Raw genomic sequence first — 23,416 nt, forward strand, 5'->3', positions numbered from 1 at the left:
GGGCAGGGGGGGCACCTTCCTGGCAGCGGAGCTGGGTGGAGGCGGGCCTTTGCGCTGGGCCTGGGTTCTAGCCGGGCCTTCCCGGCGGCTAATCAGGGCTGCCCCGGGTTGTGCCCAAACCTGGGAGGGTCTCGGTGGTTTCGTGTGGATCCAGCTGGGGGGGGCCGCGCTGCACCTTCTTGAAGAGGGCCCGATGGGCGCCCTTCCTCCCGCCCGCAGGAGATCGTTCCCTTTGGGGATGTCGTCCTGGCCACCCGAGACACGTGCATCGGCACCGAGATCTGCGAGGAGCTGTGGATGCCGCACAGGTAAGCGCGGCTGCCCGGCCGGGCCCTGCCTCCCCTGCTCCCCTGCTCCCCGGCGGCGGCGGGCGGGCGGGGGTGCCCGGGGCGCTGACCTTCCCGCTTCTCTCCAGCCCCCACATCGACATGGGCCTTGATGGCGTCGAGGTCTTCACCAACTCCTCGGGGAGTCACCACGTGCTGCGGAAGGCCCACGCCAGGGTGGAGCTGGTGAACCTGGCCACCTTGAAGGTGGGTCCCTGAGGGCCGGGGGACCAGGGGGGCCATTGGCTTTGGTTACCGGAGCCCCGGAGCCCCGGCCGTGGGCGCCAGGCTTCTCCCGCCTGGTTGTTGGGAGAGGGGGAGGCCCTGGGAACGGAGCCGGGACCGGCCGGGCTCGTGGATTGGTAGAAGCGTCCACCTCCCACGGCTTCTCCTTGCGGGCTCTTTAGGCAGCAGGCCGGACAGGCCTTGGCCACCCCTCTAGGCCTCCGTCCTCCGGGCCCTGTCACAGAATCACTTCGGGCATTTAGGAGGTGCCCGGCGTGTGCCAGGCCCTGTGCCAGAGGGTGCCCCTCGGCTCTGAGGAGCAGCTTGTCTCTGGTGGACTCTTTCCTGGACACGGGGAAGGGGGCCGGGGGGAGGCTCCAGGCCCACCTCTGGGTCTTCTCGCCACAGAAAGGGGAGGCAGCCCCGGAACGGCCTGGGTGCCCCTGGACCGTCCGTGGCTGACCCTGGCTTTTCTTTCCCAGAACGGGGGGGTTTACCTCTTGGCCAATCAGAAGGGCTGTGATGGAGACCGGCTCTACTACGACGGCTGCTCCATGATCTCGCTGAATGGTGCCACGATCGCCCAAGGAACGCAGTTTTCCCTGGACGATGTGGTGAGGAGCCTGAGAGGGCGTAAGGGGAGGACGGCCGCCCCTCTCTGTGGGCCATCGTCCTGCCCCGAGGCCGGCGACTGCACGCTAGCTGGGGGCCCGGGTTCCGCCTCTGATGCTTTTCTGGAAAGTGGGGGGGGCCTGTGCCAGGAAGGCAGGGGTCGGTACCGTGTCCATCCCCTTGCTCAGCCCCGTGGGAAGGGGCTGCTCTTCCATCAGCTGGCAAACACCAAGGAATGCCCACCAGACACTGGCTCTGGGGAGCTAAGAGGAAGCTTCCCTCAGGGAGCTCATGCCTTCTTGGTGGACCCGGATGAACGCAGGCATCCTGGGCAAATACGGCACGATGTCAGGGTGTGGTGGGGACCCCTGGCTAAGGGTGTCACCCCCTCCACATTGCTTTTCCTGTCGAGGGTGTCATCCTGCCCCTGCCATGCTCCTGGAGCTGCTGCAGACCCGTTGCTGTCTCCTGCCCCCCTGGCTGCTCTGCTGGCAACTTCTTAATTCTTCTTCCATGATCTCTCCTGGCTCGGTATCCCCTGCCTTCCCCCCCCCCCCCCAATCAGGCCTTCCCCATCTCCCTCTGCATCACTGCAGCAGCCTCCAGCCTCAGCCTCCCTCTCTGGTCAGTGTGGCTCCCTGCTGCCCGACTCTCCTCCCTAAGCCTCTGCCGCTGCCTGTGGCTCCCTGGGAGCTCTCACCTGGGCGTTCTGGCCTCCTCAGGCCAGCTCAGGCCTCTCCCCTTCTGCCTCCTGGTCCATTCTGACACAGAAGAGTGGTGAGGGCCAGGCAATGAGGCTTAAGTGACTTGCCCAGGGCCACAGAGTGACTCGGGGGCTGATGCGCGGCTGGGATCCCTGGCGTGGGCCTGGATTTTGGGGGAGAACCGCATTAAATGTGGGACCCCGGGAGAGAAGGGGGTCAGGAATGGCCACGTAGGAGACATGGATGGGGGGAGCTGTTGGCATCCACTCTGGCACTGGCATGTGGCCAGCCATCCTCAGGGCAGTCTTTGGCGGCCCCGCCTGCACTCGGTCACAAGGGAGCTGGCTTGGAGTCCTGGTTCTGCCCGTTCCCAGGGCCCAATGCTGAACCCTCTCCACCTCGTTTCCTGGTCTGTGGAGTGGGAGAAAGCCCGCACTCCCCCCAGGGGGCCCTTGTGAGGAAAGCCCTTCGAGAGGGTGGCAGCGGCTGGCTCTCCCTTTTTGGGTGAGATCCAGCCTCTTTCCCATCTTCTCTCCTCCTAGGAGGTCCTCACGGCCACCGTCGACCTGGAGGACATTCGAAGCTTCAGAGCTGAAATTTCTGCACGTAACCTGATGGTAAGCATGTCTGTGGGTCCGAGTGCCCGGTGGGGGAGATCCGCGGTAGGAGCCATGGAGGGTCTCTTGGCGGAGGAGGAAGCGGCCTCAGTCCTTGTCCTGGCTTCTTTCCTGAGGCCCTGCGTGACCCTGGACTGGCCACTTCCTCCCTTGGGCCTCAGTTTCCTCCTCTGCTTGATGATGGGCAGTCGTCTGGCTCTCTGGCCTCTGGCCGGGTCGGCCCGGTCTCTGACAAGGTCTCACGCATCTTGTCTCCCCAATTAGGCCAGCAAAGTGATTCCCTACAATCGCGTTAAGGTTGACTTTTCACTGTCATGCCACGATGACTTCTTGGTCCCCCCGTCAGAGCCTTTCCAGTGGCACTTCCATAGCCTTGGGGAGGAGATCAGGTAGGTCTGTTTGACCCCCCACCCATCGGCCCATTCATTCATTCACTCGCCAACAAGAACCCGCATGGGCAGTTTTGTGCCCGGGTGATCCGGGAATGCCCACGGCGCACACAGGCCCTGCCTTTGGGGGTTGGCGGTCTCAAGGGCTGGTCCTCAGGAGTCTTTCTTGGTCCAGATTCTTTGGATCAGAATTATCCAGCCTGAGAGCCAAATCCAGTCATCCAAGCTGCCCCAGGATGTGACTCCTCTGCTCAGAGGGGCCTCCCAGCCTCTGCCCCCAAACAAGGCTTCGTCCTCGGTGTCTTGTCCCCAGGAAGGAGCTGTTTGAGTTGTTCTGGTTCTGAAGAGTCATTAAGAGCATTCTCCAGGCTGGGTAGATGATCAATAAATGGACGGGTAGATAAATGAATAGCTAGATGGTGGATGGATGGATGGACGGGTGGATGGTGGATGGACGGATGGATGGTGGATGGATGGATGGTGGATGGACGGATGGATGGATTGATGGATGGATGGATGGATGGATGGTAGATGGATGGGTGGATGGATGGATGGTGGATGGATGGATGGATGGATGGATGGTGGATGGACGGATGGATGGATGGTGGATGGACGGATGGATGGAGGGATGGATGGTGGATGGATGGATGGATGGTAGATGGATGGATGGATGGATGGACGGATGGATAGGTGGATGGATGGATGGACGGATGGATGGATGGATGGTAGATGGATGGATGGATGGATGGATGGCCGGATGGATAGGTGGATGGATGGATGGATGGATGGACGGATGGATGGATGGTGAATGGATGGACGGATGGATGGTGGATGGAGGGATGGATGGACGGATGGATGGTGGATGGACGGATGGATGGGTGGATGGACGGGTGGATGGATGGATGGATGGATGGATGGACAGATGGATAGGTGGATGGATGGATGGTGGATGGACGGATGAATGGATGGAAGGATGGTGGATGGACGGATGGATGGATGGATGGATGGATGGATGGATGGATGGACGGATGGATAGGTGGATGGATGGATGGATGGATGGATGGATGGATGGATGGATGGATGGATGGATGATGGATGGATGGATGGATGGATGGATGGTGGATGGACGGATGGATGGACGGATGGATGGGTGGATGGACGGGTGGATGGATGGTGGATGGATGGATGGATGGATGGATGGACGGATGGATGGATGGATGGATGGACGGATGGTGGATGGACGGATGGATGGTGGATGGATGGATGGATGGATGGAAGGATGGATGGGGCTAGGTACCATTGATAGATAACTACATAGATGATAGCCAGCCAGCTTGATGCTCAATTGATGGGGAAATCAATCAGTAGATAATGAGATAGATGATTGGTAAATGGCCGACTGGCTGGGTAGATCGATAGGTGAGTAACCAGAAAGATGACACGTGGACAGAGAGATGACCGTTACGTAGTGGAGAGAGAGCTGGAGAGCTGAGCCTCGGGTGATAACCAGATAACTTGGTAGATTGTAGACGGATGGATACATGGATAGATAAATGAGAGATAATAGAAAAACAGATGGAGGCACGATTCCTGGAACACGAGTGGATTACATCAGGCATGAGAACAAGCCTTTGGGGATACAGAAGTGCCGGAGACAGTCTCTACCCTCAAGGAGTTCATAGTCTAATGAATGGGTTGATGTATGGGACAGACAAGTCTTGGGAGAGGGAGGACTTCTAGTCCCCCCTGACTGGCTCTGGTTGGTGCCTCTGGGCCCCTCCAAATGGATGAGGGCTTCTCCTGGGCTCATGCACATACAGAGCTCACCTTAACCCTCTGTTTTCTGGTTCTTTGGCAGCCTTGGCCCTGCATGTTGGCTCTGGGATTACTTGAGGCGCAGTCAGCAGGTGAGACATCTGGGTTCGTCTGTGTTTGCGTGTGCTCGTGGGAACCCTAAAACATCTCAGAAATGGGAGTTCCTTCAGTAGTTCTTTTGGTCCGTGGATGCTGATCTGCCCTTGCCAGGAGTGACAAGGATTCTCCTGGGGTTGGCTCGTCTGCCCGCATGGGCATCCTTGTGAGGTCTGTTGCCTCTGGCCTTCCGCGGACATCCCTCCGCTGGATCATCTCTCAGAATCTCTGAGCTGGAGAGAACCTCAGAGACCGTCTAGCCCCACATGGACCTGGACCAGAACCTCATTTACAAAACCCCCAACACGGGGCTGTTCAACTGTTCTGGGAGGCCTCGAGTGGGAAGGAAGCCAAGGTTTCTTTGGGCAGCCCCCCACAGACACATACTTGGGAGAGCTCCTCCCCATGGGATGCTCCCCCAGCATTTATCTTTGCTCTGTTTTGGGGATGAACAGTTTGACAGGGTTCGACAGGGTTGATCCCCATGGAAACTGTTCAAGACTGTCTCATGGCCCAAGTCTTTCCTTCAGGACTAACGCCTACATCTCCATCAGCTAATCTTCTGAGGGCACATTCTTCATTTCTCTTGCCATTCTTGGTCATTGTCTTCTGAGTGATCTCAAGCGGGCTTGTGCCCTTCCTCCAAGATGGTGCCCAGGATTGGGTCACAATGCTACTGTTGCACTGTCCTGAGTCAGGCCGACTTGTCATCTCCCTGGTTCTCTCTCCAGAGGCTGCCCGGGTTAGCCATCATTGTTTTTTCTGCCTCCTTCTGCTGTTGACTCATTCAGCTTGGAATCCACTAAAACTCTCCATAGGCGGCAGCTGGGGGATGCCACAGTGTACCAAGTGCCAGACCTGGAGTCAAGAACACCCGAGTTCTAGTCCAGCCTCAGACACTCAATAGCTGTATGACCCTGGGCAAGTCACTTCACCATTGTTTCCTTCAGTTTCTTCATCTGTAAAATGGTATAATAACAGCACCTACCTCCCGGGATTAAATGAGATCCTTTTTGTAAAGTATTTAGCCTAATGCCTGGTATGAAGGAAGCGTATATCCATGCTCCTTCCCTTCCCTATTAAGCATGCCATTGATAACTTTTAGTGAAGATGTTGATGGAAATATTAAATCACACACATGTCCCCCTCTGGGCTGATGGTTCTCCTTCAGCAGCCAGTTATTTTACTAGTTCAGAATGAGAGGAATCACTCCATTTCTGGAGCGCCTGGAAGATTTTTAAAAGTGTTTTTTTCCCAGCAGCCTTCTGGGAATCACCCTTGTCCCACTATGACAGAGGAGGCCCTAAACAGTGACTTGCCCAGGGCTCTTCCCCCGCAAATACAGCACTCCTTCCCCTCTACTGCAGGGTTGCCCTGGAGCTTTTGAACCCACCAGATTAGATTCTCATCTCACTTCTGCTCCTCCTCATTCACAAGAATTCTGCGAGAGTCTTTGTCATGTGCCTTGCCAGAGATGGCTCTGAGGCTACTCGAAAGCTTCTCTTGGTCCACTTCTCCCTCGGAGGAAGACAATGACGTTAACCTGTAATCCCCTGATCTCGGTGATGTTACCCTGGCTATTTGTGTGATTGCTGCTTCCTTCTCTGTTTGTTCACTAAATATCCTTTGGATACAGGTTCTCTACATCACAACGCTATAAAACTGAGCATATTTTTAAAAACTCTTCAGGCTTAGAATCCAAACCGTGTATTGGCTCCAAGGCAGAAGAGCAGTAAGGGCTAGGCAGTGGGGGTTAAGTGACTTGCCCAGGGTCACACAGCTAGGAAGTATCTGATGTGTTTTGAACCCAGGACCTCCCATCTCCAGGCCTGGCTCTCTATCTACTGAGCAACCTAGATGCTCCTGGGCATACCTTTTGACCCAGTAATACCATTACCAGGTCTGCACCCCAAAGAAAATTTAAAAAATTTGCATATATGTACAAAAATATTGATAGCATGCTGTGGTGGCAGGGAATTGAAAACAGAGATGTCCCATCAATTGGGGAGTGGCTGGATAAGTGGCGTTGGAAGACTACCGTGCTATAAGCAGGAATGATGAGCAGGACATTCACAGAAAAACCTGGGAAGACTTGCCTGAACTGATGCTGAGCGAAGGGAGCAGAGCCGGAGGAACAGTGTATACAGCAAAGCAACAATGCATCACCCTCTGTGAGTGACTTTGCAACAATGGCCGAGAGGATGATACAAGATGAGAAGTTGATACGAGACGAGCTGGTACAAAATGAGATGATGATAGATACAAGACGAGATGATACAAGATGAGATGACGATAGAAGATGAGATGACGAGATGGTACAAGACGAGATGATACAAGACATGATAATTGATACAAGATGAGATGATACAAGAGGAGATGACGATAGAAGATGAGATGATGAGACAAGATGCGAAGTTCATAGATAAAAGACAAGATGATGATAGAAGATAAGATGATACAAGACATGATAATTGAATCAAGATAAGATGATACAAGACGAGATGATGAGATGATGAGACAAGATGAGAAGTTGATAGATACAAGACAAGATGATGATAGAAGATAAGATGATACAAAACGAGATGGTACAAGATGAGATGATACAAGACGAGATGGTACAAGACGAGATGACGATAGAAGATGAGATGATGAGACAAGATGAGAAGTTGATAGATACAAGACAAGATGATGATAGAAGATAAGATGATACAAGACAAGCTGGTACAAGACAAGATGGTACAAGATGAGATGATACAAGACGAGATGACGATAGAAGATGAGATGATGAGACAAGATGAGAAGTTGATAGATACGAGACAAGATGATGATAGAAGATAAGATGATACAAGACAAGCTGGTACAAGACGAGATGACAATAGAAGGTGAGATGATGAGACAAGATAATGGCCAGAGATGCCCTCCTTTTCCCCCCCCTCCCCCACAGAGGATGAGGAGCTCTGGTGCAGACCAAAGCGCACTCTTTTTACTTTTTCTTCATTTGGTCTCTTTTGGGATAGGGGTGATCTAAGAAGAAGGATGTTTGGGGTGTTCAGGAGGGTCAGGGCTGCGTGTCCACCTCTGGTGTCTGTCACATACCTGTGGCTCCAAAAAGCCGTAGTTTGCCTCATGTAAACCTCCCCTGCAAATGGGCTAAGCTGGGGGAAGTAGGACTGACACCCCAAACCCGTGAGTGAGGGAGTGTCTACCCAGGCACATAAAGACTTCCCCTGGCAGAATGAGTGGATGAGAATAGCCATCGGGGTTAGAGTTCAGATACAAATGATGCCAAGGTCATCCGTGGAGTCCCAGGCCATCAGCGGTCATTCTGCTGCTGAATTTGGATGACCCAGATGGCTCTGTGCTACTCGGCCTCCTGAAATCTGGTTCACGCTTGAGTCAAGACCACACATGATCTCGTGGTCCTCTTCAGAGACTAGGGATGGACGATCATGCGGAAGTAGGCTTTGCAAAGTGTGTTATGGACATCAAAGTGCCTTCTCAAAGGGAACGGGGGGACTTGGAACTCAGTATTGTAAAGCTGAGTGTTAAAATATTTTTTACACATACATAGTTAGTGAAGTACAGGATAATTTTAAAAATCCACCATTCTTGAAATGTGCCAGGCTCGAAGGGTGGCTTATGTGCCTATCTAGAGTTTTTTGTGAAAATTGGGAAGCATGGCCTTCTCAAGTCTGGTAGCGCCTCTCCCGCTCTCCTGGCTCTTTCAGAGGTCACGGGGAGCTGTGGGCTGGCACAGTTTTCCCCACTTAAGGGTGTTTCTGATGGGAATGCCTGTGTCCCTTTGGGCAACGGGTTGGAAGCCCCTGATGTCCACTCGTGCCTTGATGGAAGGGAGCACGCTGGCATCCATTTTCTTACAGTCTCCTCTAATTTGCTCTTTCAAGGCTGGATTCTTCCTCCCTCTTAGCGGTGGAGTGGACAGCTCAGCCTCCGCCTGCATCGTGTACTCCATGTGCCGCCAAGTATGCCATGCCGTGAGTAATGGAAGTAAGTGGTGGGGCACCACTGGGAGTCTCTCCTAAGCAGGTCTGCCTTGGTGACTGTAAAATGGGGATGAGGATGGCGCCTGGTCCATGGAATAGTCCAGACCTGCCTTGAGGTGCAGCCTGTGATTCTTCCCCCCTCCAGGCCTTTGTCCATTCTGGGCCTGGAACACCCTCCTCAGGCCCCGCCTGGATCTGCCCAGGCCCTCCCTCCTCCATGAAGCCTGTTCTCCAGGCACCAGCTGCATTTCCTCCTCAAAAAGCTCGCTTCTGTTTTTCTGTCAGCCTAAATGTGCTCGGCTTTGGCTATTGGGGCACTGGGGTCTTTCCATCTCCAGCACCCAGCACAGAGTAGGGGATTAGTGCCTGGCTATTGATTGGTGTGGGCACCTATGCCAGGCACAGCCAGATGGGCACAGCCTGGATGAAGCGGCCTCTGCCTACAGGAGGCTTCCCTTTCACTGGGGGGACACAAGATGCACAGAGATGGCTCTTAAATACACCAGGAGGAGTCAAGGCGTAGGAGGCCAGATGGGGGAGTCGGTGCCCAGAAGGACCCTTGCAGGAAGCTGGGGATTCCCCGAGGCAGAGACAAGAAAGCCCCCATGAGATGGGGGCTGGGAGCCTGTGACAACCCCCTGGGTGTGGTCTCTGCAGCAATGGATGTGGTTTGGCCTGCCCAAAGAGGGGGCCTGGGCCAGGTTCCTCATTCCCAGTTCACAGAGGGGCAAACTGAGAGAGGTGCTTCACGTTCGAGTCTCAGGCCTCCCGGTTCTGAGCCCCACTGCCTTGGGGACTTCACCTCAGGGGCTTTGGGTATGAGGCAGGAGTCCCAGTTAAAGAGCAAGTCACCCAGTGGGTGTGTGTTAGGTGGGTACCTCGTTTTTGCAGGGAGATCATTGACAGATGGCATGCCCTGACATCATGCCCTGGCTGCCCCTCCTAGGGCTGATAGTCTGGCTTCCAGTAGAAGATCATGCCTTTGTCTTCCCCCCTATGAGCCTCAGTTTCCCTGTCTGTAACATGGGGCCAGACTCAGGGACGGTGAGGCCCTCCCACAGCCTGAAGGGTCCAGTGTGGGCATCTGGGTTTTCTGAATCCCTCTTCGTGGCCCTCACAGCTCCCCACTTCCTGTGTGGGAGGGGGCCCCAGGGCTGTGTTGGCGAGTCTGTGGCCTGCGTGCCCCTGGAAGCCAGAGGGGGCTGCTCCATTCCCCACCCTACCACCACTGTGCCTGGGGGCTAATCATGCACCCTGCCCCTCTGCCCCTCCGCCCAATGCAAGCACTTTGCCCTCCACTGTCGGGGTAACATGGGGGCTCACAGGTGGCTCAGAGGTTCTGTTTGGGCACACAATCTCTAAGAGGTTCGCCAGTGCTGCCCTGGGGGAAGGACCCAAGTCTGGGTCCTGTCTGGGCCTCCCTTTCTGAGTTCTGCTGTGAAGCAGATGACTCCTGAGACACGTTGGGCTGTGGAAAGTGCCGGCACCTTTGCCTTGGCCAGTCTTACTGGGATCTGCTCAGGGCAGTCTCTGGAGGCAGGCCCAGCCCTCCAAGTGTCCCTGTGGCCCTCCTCCGGCTCTCAGCCTTTGGGCCGTGGCCCTGCGATTGAGCAGGACTCTGCAGTGCCTTAGGACATCCCAGGGAAGAGCCACCAGACTGGGTGCCTGCCGGGAAGGGTCAGTAAATGCTGTGTGACCCTGGCCAAGGCCCCGAGAGGCTGCTACCCCCCTCGTGAGGTGTCCCAGAGCTCGGTGGTCCCTGGGGGACCTCAGGCCACCTGGACTTGACCTCTGTGGTGCTGGCTCTCTGCATGAGAGGTCAGCCCTGCCTGGGCTCCGGAGGGTGCTTCAGGGGGGCCCTGAACAGAAATTCAGATGATAGTGGTGGAGGCTCAGCAGCTGCCCTTTCTGAAGATCCAGCATTTGTCATTTATGTGGAAGATTTTATTGCGGCTCCTGGTTTATTACTTGATATTTACCAACAGCAGGGCCTCAGCTACCATTTTACAGAGGAGGAAACTGAGGCAGACAGAGGGTGCCCAGGGTCATGTCTGAGCCTGGATTTGAACTTTGGTCTGCCTGACTCTCCAGGCCCAGCTCAGCTCCTTCCCCCATGCCCCGAGCTGCCTCGGGCTGAGTCTGCCCAGCTTTGTATGGCTGCCCCATCCTGTAGGGCGGGAAAAGGGGTTTTATGGGTTCAGTATATTAAAAGGTGGTCGCCAGGGGAAATTTCCCCAATTAAGGAATAATCTCAAGTCAAAATTGACTTTTATGGTGATTTATTTACAATTAGGAAGGTTGAAGGTAGGGAAATTGAGAGAGAGAAACTCTGGCCCGACCAGAGGCCCGAACCAGGTAAGAATTTCGAGGCCCAGCAGAGGGGCACAGAAGTGAATTAAACAAGGCTTCAGAGTCAGCCTAACTTACCCACGTGACAGTTCAAAGGGAGGCAGTCAGAGGTCCCACCAGAGTCTGAGCATTCCAACAACTCCTCCATGAACCAGAAATGCTGAGACTCTGGTGGGACCTCTGACTGCCTCCCTTTGAACTGTCACGTGGGTAAGTTAGGCTGACTCTCTCTCTCTTCACTTGGCATTTCTGGAGGCTCCACCCTCAGGGAGGCCTCTCTGGCCTCTCTAATTGTCAAAGGCCTTGTGGCTAGAAGCCTTGTTTAATTCACCTCTGTGCCCCTCTGCTGGGCCTCGAAATTCTTACCTGGTTCGGGCCTCTGGTCCGGGCCAGAGTTTCTCTCTCTCAATTTCCCTACCTTCAATCTTCCTAATTATAAATAAACTTCCATAAAAGTCCATTTTAACTTGAGATTATTCCTTAATTGGGGAAATTTCCCCTGGCGACCACCTTTTAATATACCGAACCCATAAAACCCCTTTTCCCCCTTACAATCCCCGGCCATCCACCCCTGAGCGGCTCCGGGCCCAGAGCTGTGGCAGGGAGACTGAGCAGCTGCGGGCTAGGTGGCATCTGTGCCAGGTGCGAGCGTCCGTGTGTCTGGCTGAGCTCGGCTCCCTGGCCTGTTCGCAGATAAGGAGGTGCTGGCTGACATCCAGAGGATCTTAAACCGCGATGACTACATCCCTCAGGACCCCCAAAAACTGTGTGGCCACCTGCTGACCACGTGCTACATGGCCACGCAGAACTCCTCCAAGGACACGTATAACAGGGCCAAGGAGCTGGCTGAGCAGATCGGAAGGTGGGTTGGGACTTGGGGAGCTGGGGTTTGGGGGGCCAAGACTTGGGGAGCTGAGGATCAGGGGGCCTGAACTGGGGGGCTGGGACTAGGGGATCTGGGGCTTGGGATACCAAGACTAGGGAGGCTGGGGCTCAGGGGCCTGGGACTTGAGGGGCTTATCAGCTTCTGGGGGACTGTTTCCTACCTCACTTTCTGTCTCCTGTGGGGCCATCTCCTGCCTTTTGGGATCTGTCCAGACTCTGGGGCTTTGCCCCTTGTCCAGGGCCTCTAATGGGGCTTGGGCCTGGGGTTGGCCTCAGTTTGCTCCTCTGTGGTCACTCCGGGTTGGTCACTCCAGGTTGGGTCTGGGGCCAGATCTAGTCTCTCTTGGTCTCCCCTGCAGCTACCATATCAACCTCAACATAGACGGAGTGGTCAAAGCCATCATTGACATCTTCCGCATTGTGACTGGGAAGATGCCACAATTCTTGGTCCATGGAGGCAGCAACCGGGAAGACCTGGCTCTGCAGAACGTGCAGGTGGGTCCAGCCAGGGGCACTGGTGTCTCATGGTGGGGGGCTCTTTAGGGAGGTTCCTTTGGGGTTGGGGCTGGATTCCTCCCGTCCTACCTTCGGGGAGGGGCCCTGCCCCTCCACTTCTTTGTCCCGACTGCCTCTCTCGTGAGATCGTCCTGGGAAATCCTGGGGCCTGGCACAGCCACCGCCCTTGGTGGGGGCTTGTGGACTTGGTCATGGGCTCCAGCTGGCATGAGGCCGTCCAACATTTTGCAGATTTTAGAGCCCCGGGAGGCCCAGTCATCCTTTACTGCGGTCATGAGGATGGTGAGCCATGGCGGTCACTCACCTGTTGGTTGACCAGACGGTCCTCCTCCCTTTTGGCTGGGGGTGAAAGGAGGAATCTGGGCACCCCCCTCTTGTGGGAAGCTGCCTCAGTTTCTCCCACTGCAGTAGCCTAAGCAGCCCTGTGTGCCCACTGCAGGCACACTGACCCCAGGGTGGTTGGCGGGGGGGCACTTGGCCTCAGTAGTCAGGTCCTATAAAAGAGAAAAGGGAGATAGAAAATTTCTTATCCTGAAATTACTCTCAAAAGAATTTAAACCTTACATTATAGATTATAATACATAAATTCTGGTTATAAAACATACATACTCCCCTGAGGAGAATTAATAACACATTCCCCCCCTTGAAGAGGGTAAAGGCCAACACCCAAATTGGCTAAGGATACATGGGTGAGTTATGGGTTTGTATGAATCAATTGGCAAAAGAAGTAAAAATTTAAAAAAATCCAAATAAAAGAGAAAAAATAACTTGTGAATGAAATGTAAAATGTCAAAGTCTTATGTGCAAAAATGTAGGGAAAAATAAACTTGTAACAGGCCCTTAAATCAAGGCCCAATTAAAGTGATTTAAGCAATTGTGCAATTACCCATTTAGTAGCCACGAATACAGAAAGTTGCCATACTTATAAGAGAAAGAAAAGGATCAATTTTTTTGTGTGAAAGGGAAATATCTTTCCCTGGTTTGATTTGCCTGCACTTCTCAGGGATAGTGTGAGCTAGGATGATGGCCAACCTTTGGTACTTGACTAGGATGAAGTTCAAGGATGTCTGACCTCTAACATATATCAGAACAGCTGCAACCCCAAAACCCCCACCATCTTACCTGGATTGATATGGTCTTTTTTTTATTTTGTGCTGCTAGGCACTATGCAATTTCTCACCAATCCTATTGGGACTGGGTTATCTCCTTAACTTTTGGCTCTTTTGTTCCCTTCTCCTGGAATCAGACAGATTCATTAATCACGGTCCCATAATATTTAGCAATAATTGGCAGGTTGCCACAGTCTAAAGCTTTTTGGGTATGCGTTAATATTACAGCAAACATATATTCATATATTAAACATATTACTGTAAAATTAAAAAAGATTAATATTGATTATATGTACTTCAAGTACAAGAAATGAGAAAAAAGGGGAAAAATCAATTATTCTATTAAAAAGAAAAAGAAAAGCAATAAGAAAATTTAAAAATTCAGGGGAAAATACAATGTTTTCAAGTACAAAAATTAGAGAGAAAAGAAACCCAAATACTGTATTGCACATACAAGGGAAAAAAATAAAAGAATGTTTTAAAAATAAAAAATATATAGCTTAGAATTAGTGAAAGGTTTTTTCACCCAAAAATGAGATCCATTTCCTTGTAAGCTTTTCCATGAACTCCTGTGAGTGTAAATGGCTTTTACAAAATAGAAGATTTATAATGCAATTCAAAGAAAGTATCAAAATTTCAATAATACAATAATACATTTAAAGACAATAGCAAACAAACCCATTTTATAACCACTTGCTGTTTGATGTTTAAAAAATGTATACTTGTCACAAATTCAACAGGTATAGTAAATCATTCGACCTTGGCTGAGATATTTTGAACAAAATCTATTACTGCTTCCATCCAAATGTGGGACAGAACCTAGAAAAAGTCTGATAAAAAACCTTTTGGGTCTAAAATGTAACTAGGAAATCTAGATCCTTTTGATTGGAAAGTAAATTAAAATAAAGAGTTAAAATATCATGCATACAGGAGCTCTTTTTGGATTCCTGTGTACTATATAAAAAGTTTGGGTAGGAAACTTCTATTTGTTTTCTCTACCTTTTTAAGACAACATTCTTTATTATATTTATATACATACATATTTATTTATTTGTCTGTTTGTTTATTTATTTATTTATATAAACCTATTACCTACTCCGAAGTTACTAGGTAGCCTAAAGTCAATTCTAAAGACTTCTTATAAAATTACAATTTTAATTCCTAAGGCATCATAGTCTTCAGGTTGAATACAATTGTCAGGATAGAATAAAAACTGTTAAGGCAACATGTGATCTTGGTAGGCGAGATGACAAATTCAGTATACATAAGACTTGTGGGCTTTTACAACTTAAAAAATGTTTGTATAAGATGTTCATGGTCTTTTTACAATATGTTGTTTAATAAAACCATAGGGAAATGGTACAGATAAAGAATCATATAACAGAATAGATATTTAATTAGCTTAATACAGTTAAACTTAAAAAAATTTTAAACCTTAAGGAAATTAGCAAATACCATATAAGCAAATGACAACTTACAAGCAGTGTAGTTAAAAACCTTTTTACCAATCGGAATAGACTTGTTCACTATTAAAGAGTTTAAGAATAACACGAACAGAATTTATCTAATAGTCAAAAACTTAGCTTAAAATGATTCAGTATAACAGAAAGGTATCGATCAGATTAATATATGAACCTAAAACAGCAAAATTAAATCGTAAAACAACAGTCAGCAAAGTACATTAAGATACTGAGACTTAAAAAAAACAGTGGAGTCTGAGGAGGTTTAATGGAAGCCAATTGGGGTAGGGGCTAGAAAAGCCACAGATTGGGAAACCCACATGGAGCAGGCTGGGGAGGGGGAGGGTGGCTAGACAAGCACTAGGTCAGGCTTGGGAAAAAAACACATGGAGGGGTTCATGGGCGTAGAAGCTCTCCTCTGTTAAAAGTCATTATTTAAGAGGAAACACACCTGGGAAATTCTCTGGTATGCACAATAAAAAAGAAGGGGTTTATACTTCCCAGGTTTCAAGCAGTGGCAGCAGCAGCTTCAGGCACTCCGGGTCTAGGGAGGGTCAGGTGGGCAGCTGGTGATGGGAAGATCGGGAATGTAAGGCAGGAACAGGGAACAGCTAGGATATGGAATTAGTGATGGCAGGAACTCTCCCTAGAGGGGCCATCAGCCCTCAGTTGAGGGTCGGGAAGATCAGAAACGACTTCTCCTCCCCAGGGAGGGTCCGGCTGGGCAGGGGGATACCTGCATCGACTAGATCGATCAGGAATGTAAGAATTGGCAGGCAGGAATAAGCTGCTGGAGCTATAAGCAAAATCATGGTGTTTGTCAGCAAAGTAACTTTCCCCTTTCCCTGAAAAGTAGCCTGGTGGCTGGGGAGAATGGGGAGAAAAGAAAAAACAGACACAAAAATGGCAGAAGGAGAATTTTGAGTTCTCTCAGAGTTCTGCCTGCAGGGTGAGGGTAAAGAGTCATGGCAGAAGAAGCATGGCTTGTTAGGCTATCTGAAAAATTGAGGATCCGTTTTCCAAACTTCTGGTTGCCATTAAATGTAAAAGGGAAAAGTGGGTTTTTGGTTGGATATATTAATATTTAAATGTGCGGTTGCCAAGGAACTGAATAAATACCAATTCCTAAAATGATTTTTGTAATTTATTTACAAAATATAGGAGAGAGTGGAAGTAGAGAGATGAGGAGAAGGTAGAGTAAGAGATTTAACGTAACAAATGAGATTTATATTCAAGTCTGGGCTTCACTCTGGCAGGGTTCCAGAGGCCCAGCTAGAGAGCCTATATGTCAATTAACAAAGGATTTAGTTAATTTAGTCAATTAACAGAGGACTTCTCTCAATCAAGGGCCCCTCTAGAGGCAAAGATAGTCAGCCTTCTTTACTCACCACGTGTAGTTCTAAGGGAAATCTTTAAGAACAGTCCCACCAAAGTCTTAAGGTCTCAGGTCCAGTGCTCCTCCAGGTCCAAGTCAGGAACAAGAAAAAAAACTGAACTTACTGAACTCTCTTTTAAAGGGGCTTCTTTTGCATCACTTCCTGTGCCTTCCTCTTAGTTTACGTGTCCAGTCACAACAGATGCTGTTCTTAGGATTGCCCAGGAGGCAGTCAGTAAATTCTGATTCTTCACTCACTCTAGCACACGTGGGTCCCAAACCTTCCAACTTGTGAATTAGGTGGGGTTGTTCTCACCTTTGGTGATTAGATTAAGGATGGACAGGGTAGATTTAATTTCATTATCACAGTCCCTTGTGGATTCACAGGAGATGGGGAGACAGCAGGAGTTGGTGCTATTGGGGATGATGCCACAATTGGTCAGGAGACATGCAGTGCTCACTATGTGCCAAGCTCCGGGGCTAAGGGTCGCCACTGCAAGGATAACCATGCTCATACCTGGCACTCAGGAGGGGCTTATAGGTGTTTTGTGAAGACTGACAGCCGGCTGTGTTCCTTGTGGATAGATGGGGCCAATGGGGCAACAGCAGAGGGCAGGGGCTGCCTTTGGGGTTGTAGAAGGCTTTCTGCATGGGAGGTCGTAGCTCAGCCTCGCAGAGAGGCTGAGGAGCTGGTGGGCAGCAATAGGGAAAGTTTGTTGACTGATGGAAAGAGAGGGAATGTTGTCATTCTTGTGTAGTTGGACACAGGACAGGACAGAGGCGGGCACCCACAGGGAAACCCCAGGGCCCAAAAAGGGGAGGGACCTGCCCGTGGGCACATGGCTTGAAGCTGTAGGCTGTGCCAGAGCAGGGTGGCCGGGACTAGTGGGCAGAAGTGAGAGACCCCTGGTGCCAGCTACTGTGTTGGTGCCACTTGAGGTGCCCAGGCTCTTTGGCTCAGTCTCTGGGCAAATGGGGGGCTGGGTATTCCCTTCCCTGGGGAGCCGGGCTCTCTCAGACCCGGTTAGAGGCACCGCTGCTCCCTCCCCCCGACACTCTTCTCTGCCCTCCTTCACAGGCGAGGGTCAGGATGGTCTTTGCCTACCTTTTTGCCCAGCTGAGCTTCTGGGCCCGGGGGATGCGAGGGGGCCTCCTCGTGCTCGGCTCCACCAACGTGGATGAAAGGTATGTGCCGGGGGTCTGAGTGCTGCCATTGGGGAGTGTTAGGGGTGCCACCCGGGTCTGTGCCAGGGGCACGCTCGGAATCTCTTAGAGGCCCAGAGGGGGAGGCTGGGTGTGAGAGGTGCCGCTGTGTGTGATGGGGATACAGCTGGGGCGCTGGCCTGAGCCAGGGGGACGCTCGGACTCTCTTAGAGGTCCAGAGGGCGAGAGCTGCTTCTCTCTACCCTGGAGCGACCTTCTCCGTCCAGGAGGGCCTCCCGGTCAGTGCTGGAGCCCCCCCGGGCCGCCCCTGGCCTGCCGTCCCATCCCTGCCTGGAACAAGCCTCCTCTGTGCCCGCAGCCTCCGGGGCTACCTGACCAAGTACGACTGCTCCAGTGCTGACATCAACCCCATCGGGGGCATCAGCAAGGCGGACCTGCGCAGCTTCATCCAGTACTGCATCGAGCGGCTCCACCTCATCTCCCTGCGCAGGTGAGCCGGGCAGTGAGTGCCCGCAGCGCCTCCCCTCGCTCAGGGCGCCCCGTGGGCACAGATGGGCTGGGAAGGCCTCGAGGAGGGGCACAGGAGGCCCGGCCCGGGCAGGGGCTGGGGGGCCACAGGGGGCCCCCAGAGGGGATGAAGGGCCTGGACGGGAGCCAAGCTGGGCCTGCCAGGAGGGGCTGCACCCAGAAAACCTTGGGGAGCCCCTGAAAACTCCGAGGGGGGCAGTGTGGCCTGGTGGTTTATGGAGTCCTGGGGAAGGGGGGCTGGCTGAGGGGGCCTGAGATGGGGGGGGCCCTGAGACCGGGAGGGCGGGGTCTGAGACTGAAGGGGCTTCCCCCGACCCCCAGCAAGGGTCACCCGCGGGCCCCTCTGCTGGGCCCCTCTGCCGGGCCTCGTGCCCAGCTCCAGCCTTGGGTGACGCTCACTCCTCCCATCCCAACCTGAGGTCGCTGCTGGTCCCCGTCCTGTCTGCTGGACTCTTGGGACTCAGGGCCCCCTCCTCCAGGAGGCCCCCCACTGGCGGGCACATGTGGGGCTCCTCAGCCACTCACGCCCGGCCCTTCTCTTGCAGCATTGTGTCTGCTCCGGCCACCGCCGAGCTGGAGCCCTTGGCCGAAGGGCAGCTGGCCCAGACCGATGAGGTACAGTGCCTGGGGGGGTTAGGGGGGGCCGGGGAGCCGATCTGGAGGAGGGGAGACCCGAGTGTGAATTCTGCCTCAGATGCTCGCTGTCTGGCCCCTCAGTGCCTCAGTTTTCTCATCTGAAATGGGCCGAGCCGGAGCACCAGCCAGTCCTGGGTGCGAAGCCCTCGGCACCCTGACGTTGTGTCCGCATGAGTGTCTGCTCCCGGCTCAGCTGCAGGGGGCACCCGGCTAGGCAGGGTCTGACCAGATCGGAACCAGGACTTCCCGCCTCTCTGATTTCTCAGTTTCTTTGCCAGCAAAATGGGTTCACAGTAGTCAGCGATGCCGTGCTCTGGGCATCGAGGAGCCAGGGTGGGGGGTTGGGAGGTGCTGTCGAAAGACCCCAGGCTGGAGTCTGAGGGCCTGGGTTCAAGTGCCGGCCCTCGGAGGTGATCCTCGGTCTCTGTTCAAAGATGGACCATCCGGGGGCGTGTTTAAGAAACACAGACAGACAGAGAAGGAGGTCCAGGTCTAGAGAGGCCCAAAGGCACCTCTGGGCAGGGGCAGAAACGGGACTTGAACCCAGGGCCGGGAGCACCCCTTCTGCAGGGACTTACGGGACCTCTCAGGATCCCGGCTTTGTCTTGTCCCTGGCCGGGCAGTGTGGTTGGTGTGGGTGGCGGCATTCGCACCCGGGCCCTTCCTCGGCCCCAGGCTCCCCAGAGGGCGGCCTCTCATGACCGGACATCGTTCCCGCAGGAGGACATGGGGATGACGTACAAGGAGCTCTCGGTGTACGGGCGGCTGCGGAAGATGGGGCGCACCGGGCCCTACAGCATGTTCTGTAAACTCCTCAACATGTGGAAGGACTCCTGCACCCCCCGGCAGGTACCGCCGCGCCGCGGGGAGACCCTGGGCCAGTCCCTTACCCGCGCCCCAGCCAGATCGATGTGGAGGCGGCTGGGGGGGTCCCGGGGTTGAGGGGGGCCTCGGACACTTCCCTCCGGAGAGCCCCGGCTCTGAGCGCTCGTCCGCCTCGGCCCTGCTGGGTGCCACGCGCTGTGCCAGGCGCAGGGGCAGACCTCGTCCTCGAGCTGCCCACGTGCCAGGAGATGGGCCCCAGGCTGGGCATGGGCAGCCTCCGCTTCTGCCCCAAGGCACACCCTGGCACAGAGATAGCAAAGGTGCCCCATTAACGCCGTGCCAGGCACCGAGCAGCGGGCGGGTCTGCCTCGAGGAGGCTGCGCTGACTCGCCCTGGCACTGCCGCTTCTGCCCCATCCAGGTGGCCGAAAAGGTGAAGTTCTTCTTCCGGATGTACGCGCTGAACCGGCACAAGATGACCATCCTGACGCCCTCCTACCACGCCGAGAACTACAGCCCCGACGACAACAGGTTCGACCTGCGGCCCTTCCTCTACCCGTCCAGCTGGCCCTGGCAGTTCCGCTGCATCGACCAGCAGGTGAGCCGCCGTGCCCGCTCCCAGCCCTGGCACGCAGCCCTGGGGCCTCTGTGCCACCCGCAGCCTTGGCACGCAGCCCTGAGCCGGGGGCATCAGCAGGTGAGCCGCCAGCCCTCCCTGGGGCCTCTGTGCCCGCTCTCAGCCCTGGCACGGGGCTCTGGGGCCTCAGCGGGAGAGGCTCAGGACCTCAGGGGCCAGGGCAGGGGCGGGGGACTGGGGGGTCGAGGCGGGAGGGGGGCACTTTGTTTCTCCCCCCCATGTACCCACCTGAGCAGGTCTTTCCCAGGTCATTCCCGTATCTGCCCACGAGGGGGCATGAAGGTCCCCCACTTCACAGACGGGGAGACAGCCTGGCTCATGTCCCTGGGATGTGTCTGAGGGAGGATTTGAACACGGGGCAGGTCAAATTAGGGGAGAGGGCAGGCGGGGGAGGGGGATAGGTGAGGCTGTAATGGATGGCCCGGGAGGGGAGGGAGGACTCAGGGCCTCTGCATGTCTTTGCTGGACAAGCGCGCCTCAGTTTCCCCATCTTTAGAACAGGCGCGCCAGCGTCCTTGTCCCGACCCTGTCTCTGGGTGTTAGCCGGAGGGAGGTCACAGCGAGGCTGCCCGAGCTCTGCCGCCCGGGGCGGGGGCTGCCCCCTCCCGCAGAGTGGCAGCAGCGAACGATGCCCAGAATTCTGCCCCCTCCTCGCAGGTGGTGAAAATCGAAAGCTTCGAGGGGGAGGACGACTTCGATCAGCTGGACTGACGGACACGGCCGGAGGCCTCGGCAGCATTGGTGACCCCGGTGTGGGCACGTGCCCGCCCCAGCCTTGCTCTTCTCTCTTCTCCTGCCAAAGGACTCGTGGCATCCGGGCATCCGGCTCTCTGGAATCTCTGGGTTCTGATTCTTTACCAAAACTGTTTAAAATTAAAATAAATCTTTCCTGTTCTTCTAAGCTGTGCAGGGGGTGTGCCGTGCCCTCGATGCCCCTGGTGCCCTTGATGCCCTCAATGCCCCCGGTGCCCCCAGGATGCCCCACAATCCTTTGACTGATTTCTTAGAGCAATTCTAGGCTGATCGGGGCAAAAGCCATTTTCTGGCCTCTCGGGAGACTCTCTTGGCTCTGCCCTGGCCGGGATAGTCCGAGCTGCCCCTGGTGCCGCGCCTTCTGGCCTTCAGTGTTCCGAGTCGGGGTGATTTGGGGACTCTCATTCCGGGCCTTTGGGGCTGGGCCAGCCAATATGGAAACACCCGGTCTGTGTCCTCAGACGTTATCCCAATCAGCAGCCATCAGGAGGCGGGTGAGAGATGTTGATGATTGATTGACTGACTGACTGACTGACTGGAGAGTGTAAGTGGCCGCAGCCACAGCTGCTGAGTGTCCAAGCTGGGGGAGGAGAGGCTGCGCCATCTCACTGCCTGTCAAGCAGCCCAGAGCTTTGCTCCACTCCATTCCTGGGGAGGTCCTGGGGATGGCGGCTCTCCTGAAGCAAGGAGCGTGAATGAGCAAGTCTCGCTGTGGCAGAGGAATGAATGAATGAATGAATAAATCATGGAATGATTAAATAAAGGGATGAATGAATGAATAAATCATGGAATGATTAAAGGGATGAATGAATGAATGAATGAATAAATGAATGAATGAATGAATGAATGAATGAATGAATGAATGAAAAAGCTTTATTAAAAAGGCTTCCTTTGTGCCAAGCACTGTGCCAAGGACGGGAAACAGATGGGAAATGAAGAATCCCTCCTCATGTCCTCGTGCTCTGATGGCACCCTAAAGCCAGCCATTTGTGCCTCCCTGGACTTGGCAGGGGCCCACTGACATCTCCTTGTCTGACGCGCAGCTCTTTGAGGGCTGACGTGTTTTTTTCTGTTCCTTTTGGGTCCGGGTCTCTGGTTCCTGGCACTAGTGCCGGGAACATAAAGTATCCTTAAGAAATGCTGTCAGTTGGGACAAAACGTCGCTCCATCCCCAGCACACACACCTGCCAACAGATGGCTGGCGATAGCTCAGGCTCTCCTCTGTGACCAGTGATGCTGCCCTCCTGCCCCACTCCCAGCCTTGTCCCTGGAGCCTTCGGGCCAGCCCTACCCTTCCTGACACTGAGCCGTGAGGCCCATATGCCCAAGGCTCCTGAAGGGCAGTGCCACCCACCCCTGTACCAACCACTGGCCCTGGCGTCCCCCTGCAGGAGGTACAGCCCTCACCTCCCCAGTAGTCACAGTTACCTGACCCCAAGGAGGGTGCGTCACCCTCTGCCTCTCAGTCATCCCCAAAGACTACTGACCTCCCTGTGAGTATGTGAACTCTCAGGTGTCTCACTTTCCTACTGGCATCCTAAGTGCTTAATGAGAACCCATTCATTCATTCATTCATTCATTCATTCATTCATTCATTCATTCACATGTGCACCTCAGTTCCCTTGGGAGCCCCTTTCCTCCCGGGACAAAGGATCAAAGGATCGATGGACCCTTCATTTAGAACTGGAAGGGATGGAAGAAATCAGTGCTCTGACCTCTTCATCTTACACTTCATCCGCCCCATGGAGAAGCCCCGTTTGGCCAGCAAATGAGGAGGGAGTGAGACTGCTGTAGGTCTCACCTGAGCAAGGAGGCCCCCAGATTGGTTGGGATGGTGTGAAAATTTGCTGGAGCAATGACCTTCCCTGTACCCTTCAGAGGGTTTCCTACAACCCGACTTTATTGGGTCCCCAACTGGCCCGAGGTGGGAGAATGTGGATTTGGTCCCTACTTCGGACCCTTCCTGACCCCCCACAGTGACCCAGGGCAAGTCCCTTCAGCCCCTGGGCCCTCAGGCAATCCTCTAGACCCCATGCTGCCGAGAAGGCCAAGATCTCCTTTGCTATCTGGGGATTCCTCCCCCAGTTCTTTCTCTGGATGTGGAGAGCATCTTTCTCCCAAGTCCCTCACAATCGTCCTGGATCTCTGCATTTACTAGCAGTAAAGCCCATTACACTGGATCGTTCCACAGTGTTTTACTTCCTGTGTACAATGTTCTCCTGGTTCTGCTTCTCTCACTCTGCCTCGGTGCTTGGAGATCTTTCCAGAATGTATAGAAATCCTCCGGCCGATCACTCCTTCCAGCTCAATAGTGTTCCATCCCCTTCAGACACCACGGTGTGTTCAGCCAATCCCCAATCGAGGGACACCCCTTCGGTTTCCGATTTTTTGC

The 23,416-nt window shown here is 53.7% G+C and overlaps 1 protein-coding gene across 2 annotated transcripts in view; it reads left to right on the forward strand.

Moving 5' to 3' along the window:
- Positions 1-21,172, forward strand: part of NADSYN1 (NAD synthetase 1) — a 29,199-nt gene extending 8,027 nt beyond the window's left edge. The window contains exons 7-21 of one of the 2 annotated variants that reach the window (XM_044680242.1): positions 220-308; positions 416-533; positions 1,034-1,165; positions 2,410-2,484; positions 2,749-2,873; positions 4,732-4,780; positions 8,690-8,792; positions 11,831-11,999; positions 12,382-12,517; positions 17,561-17,667; positions 18,005-18,136; positions 18,720-18,789; positions 19,531-19,659; positions 20,056-20,331; positions 20,929-21,172. In XM_044680242.1, coding sequence (XP_044536177.1) covers positions 220-308; positions 416-533; positions 1,034-1,165; positions 2,410-2,484; positions 2,749-2,873; positions 4,732-4,780; positions 8,690-8,792; positions 11,831-11,999; positions 12,382-12,517; positions 17,561-17,667; positions 18,005-18,136; positions 18,720-18,789; positions 19,531-19,659; positions 20,056-20,331; positions 20,929-20,982 — 1,764 coding nt within the window. In that variant the 3' untranslated portion in view covers positions 20,983-21,172. The remainder of the gene's footprint in view (positions 1-219; positions 309-415; positions 534-1,033; positions 1,166-2,409; positions 2,485-2,748; positions 2,874-4,731; positions 4,781-8,689; positions 8,793-11,830; positions 12,000-12,381; positions 12,518-17,560; positions 17,668-18,004; positions 18,137-18,719; positions 18,790-19,530; positions 19,660-20,055; positions 20,332-20,928) is intronic. The other variant, XM_044680243.1, reaches the window with a different exon arrangement.
- Positions 21,173-23,416: the final 2,244 nt, after the last annotated feature.

The sequence above is a fragment of the Gracilinanus agilis genome, chromosome 6 (genome assembly GCF_016433145.1).
Source record: "Gracilinanus agilis isolate LMUSP501 chromosome 6, AgileGrace, whole genome shotgun sequence".
Classification (NCBI taxonomy): Eukaryota; Metazoa; Chordata; class Mammalia; order Didelphimorphia; family Didelphidae; genus Gracilinanus; species Gracilinanus agilis.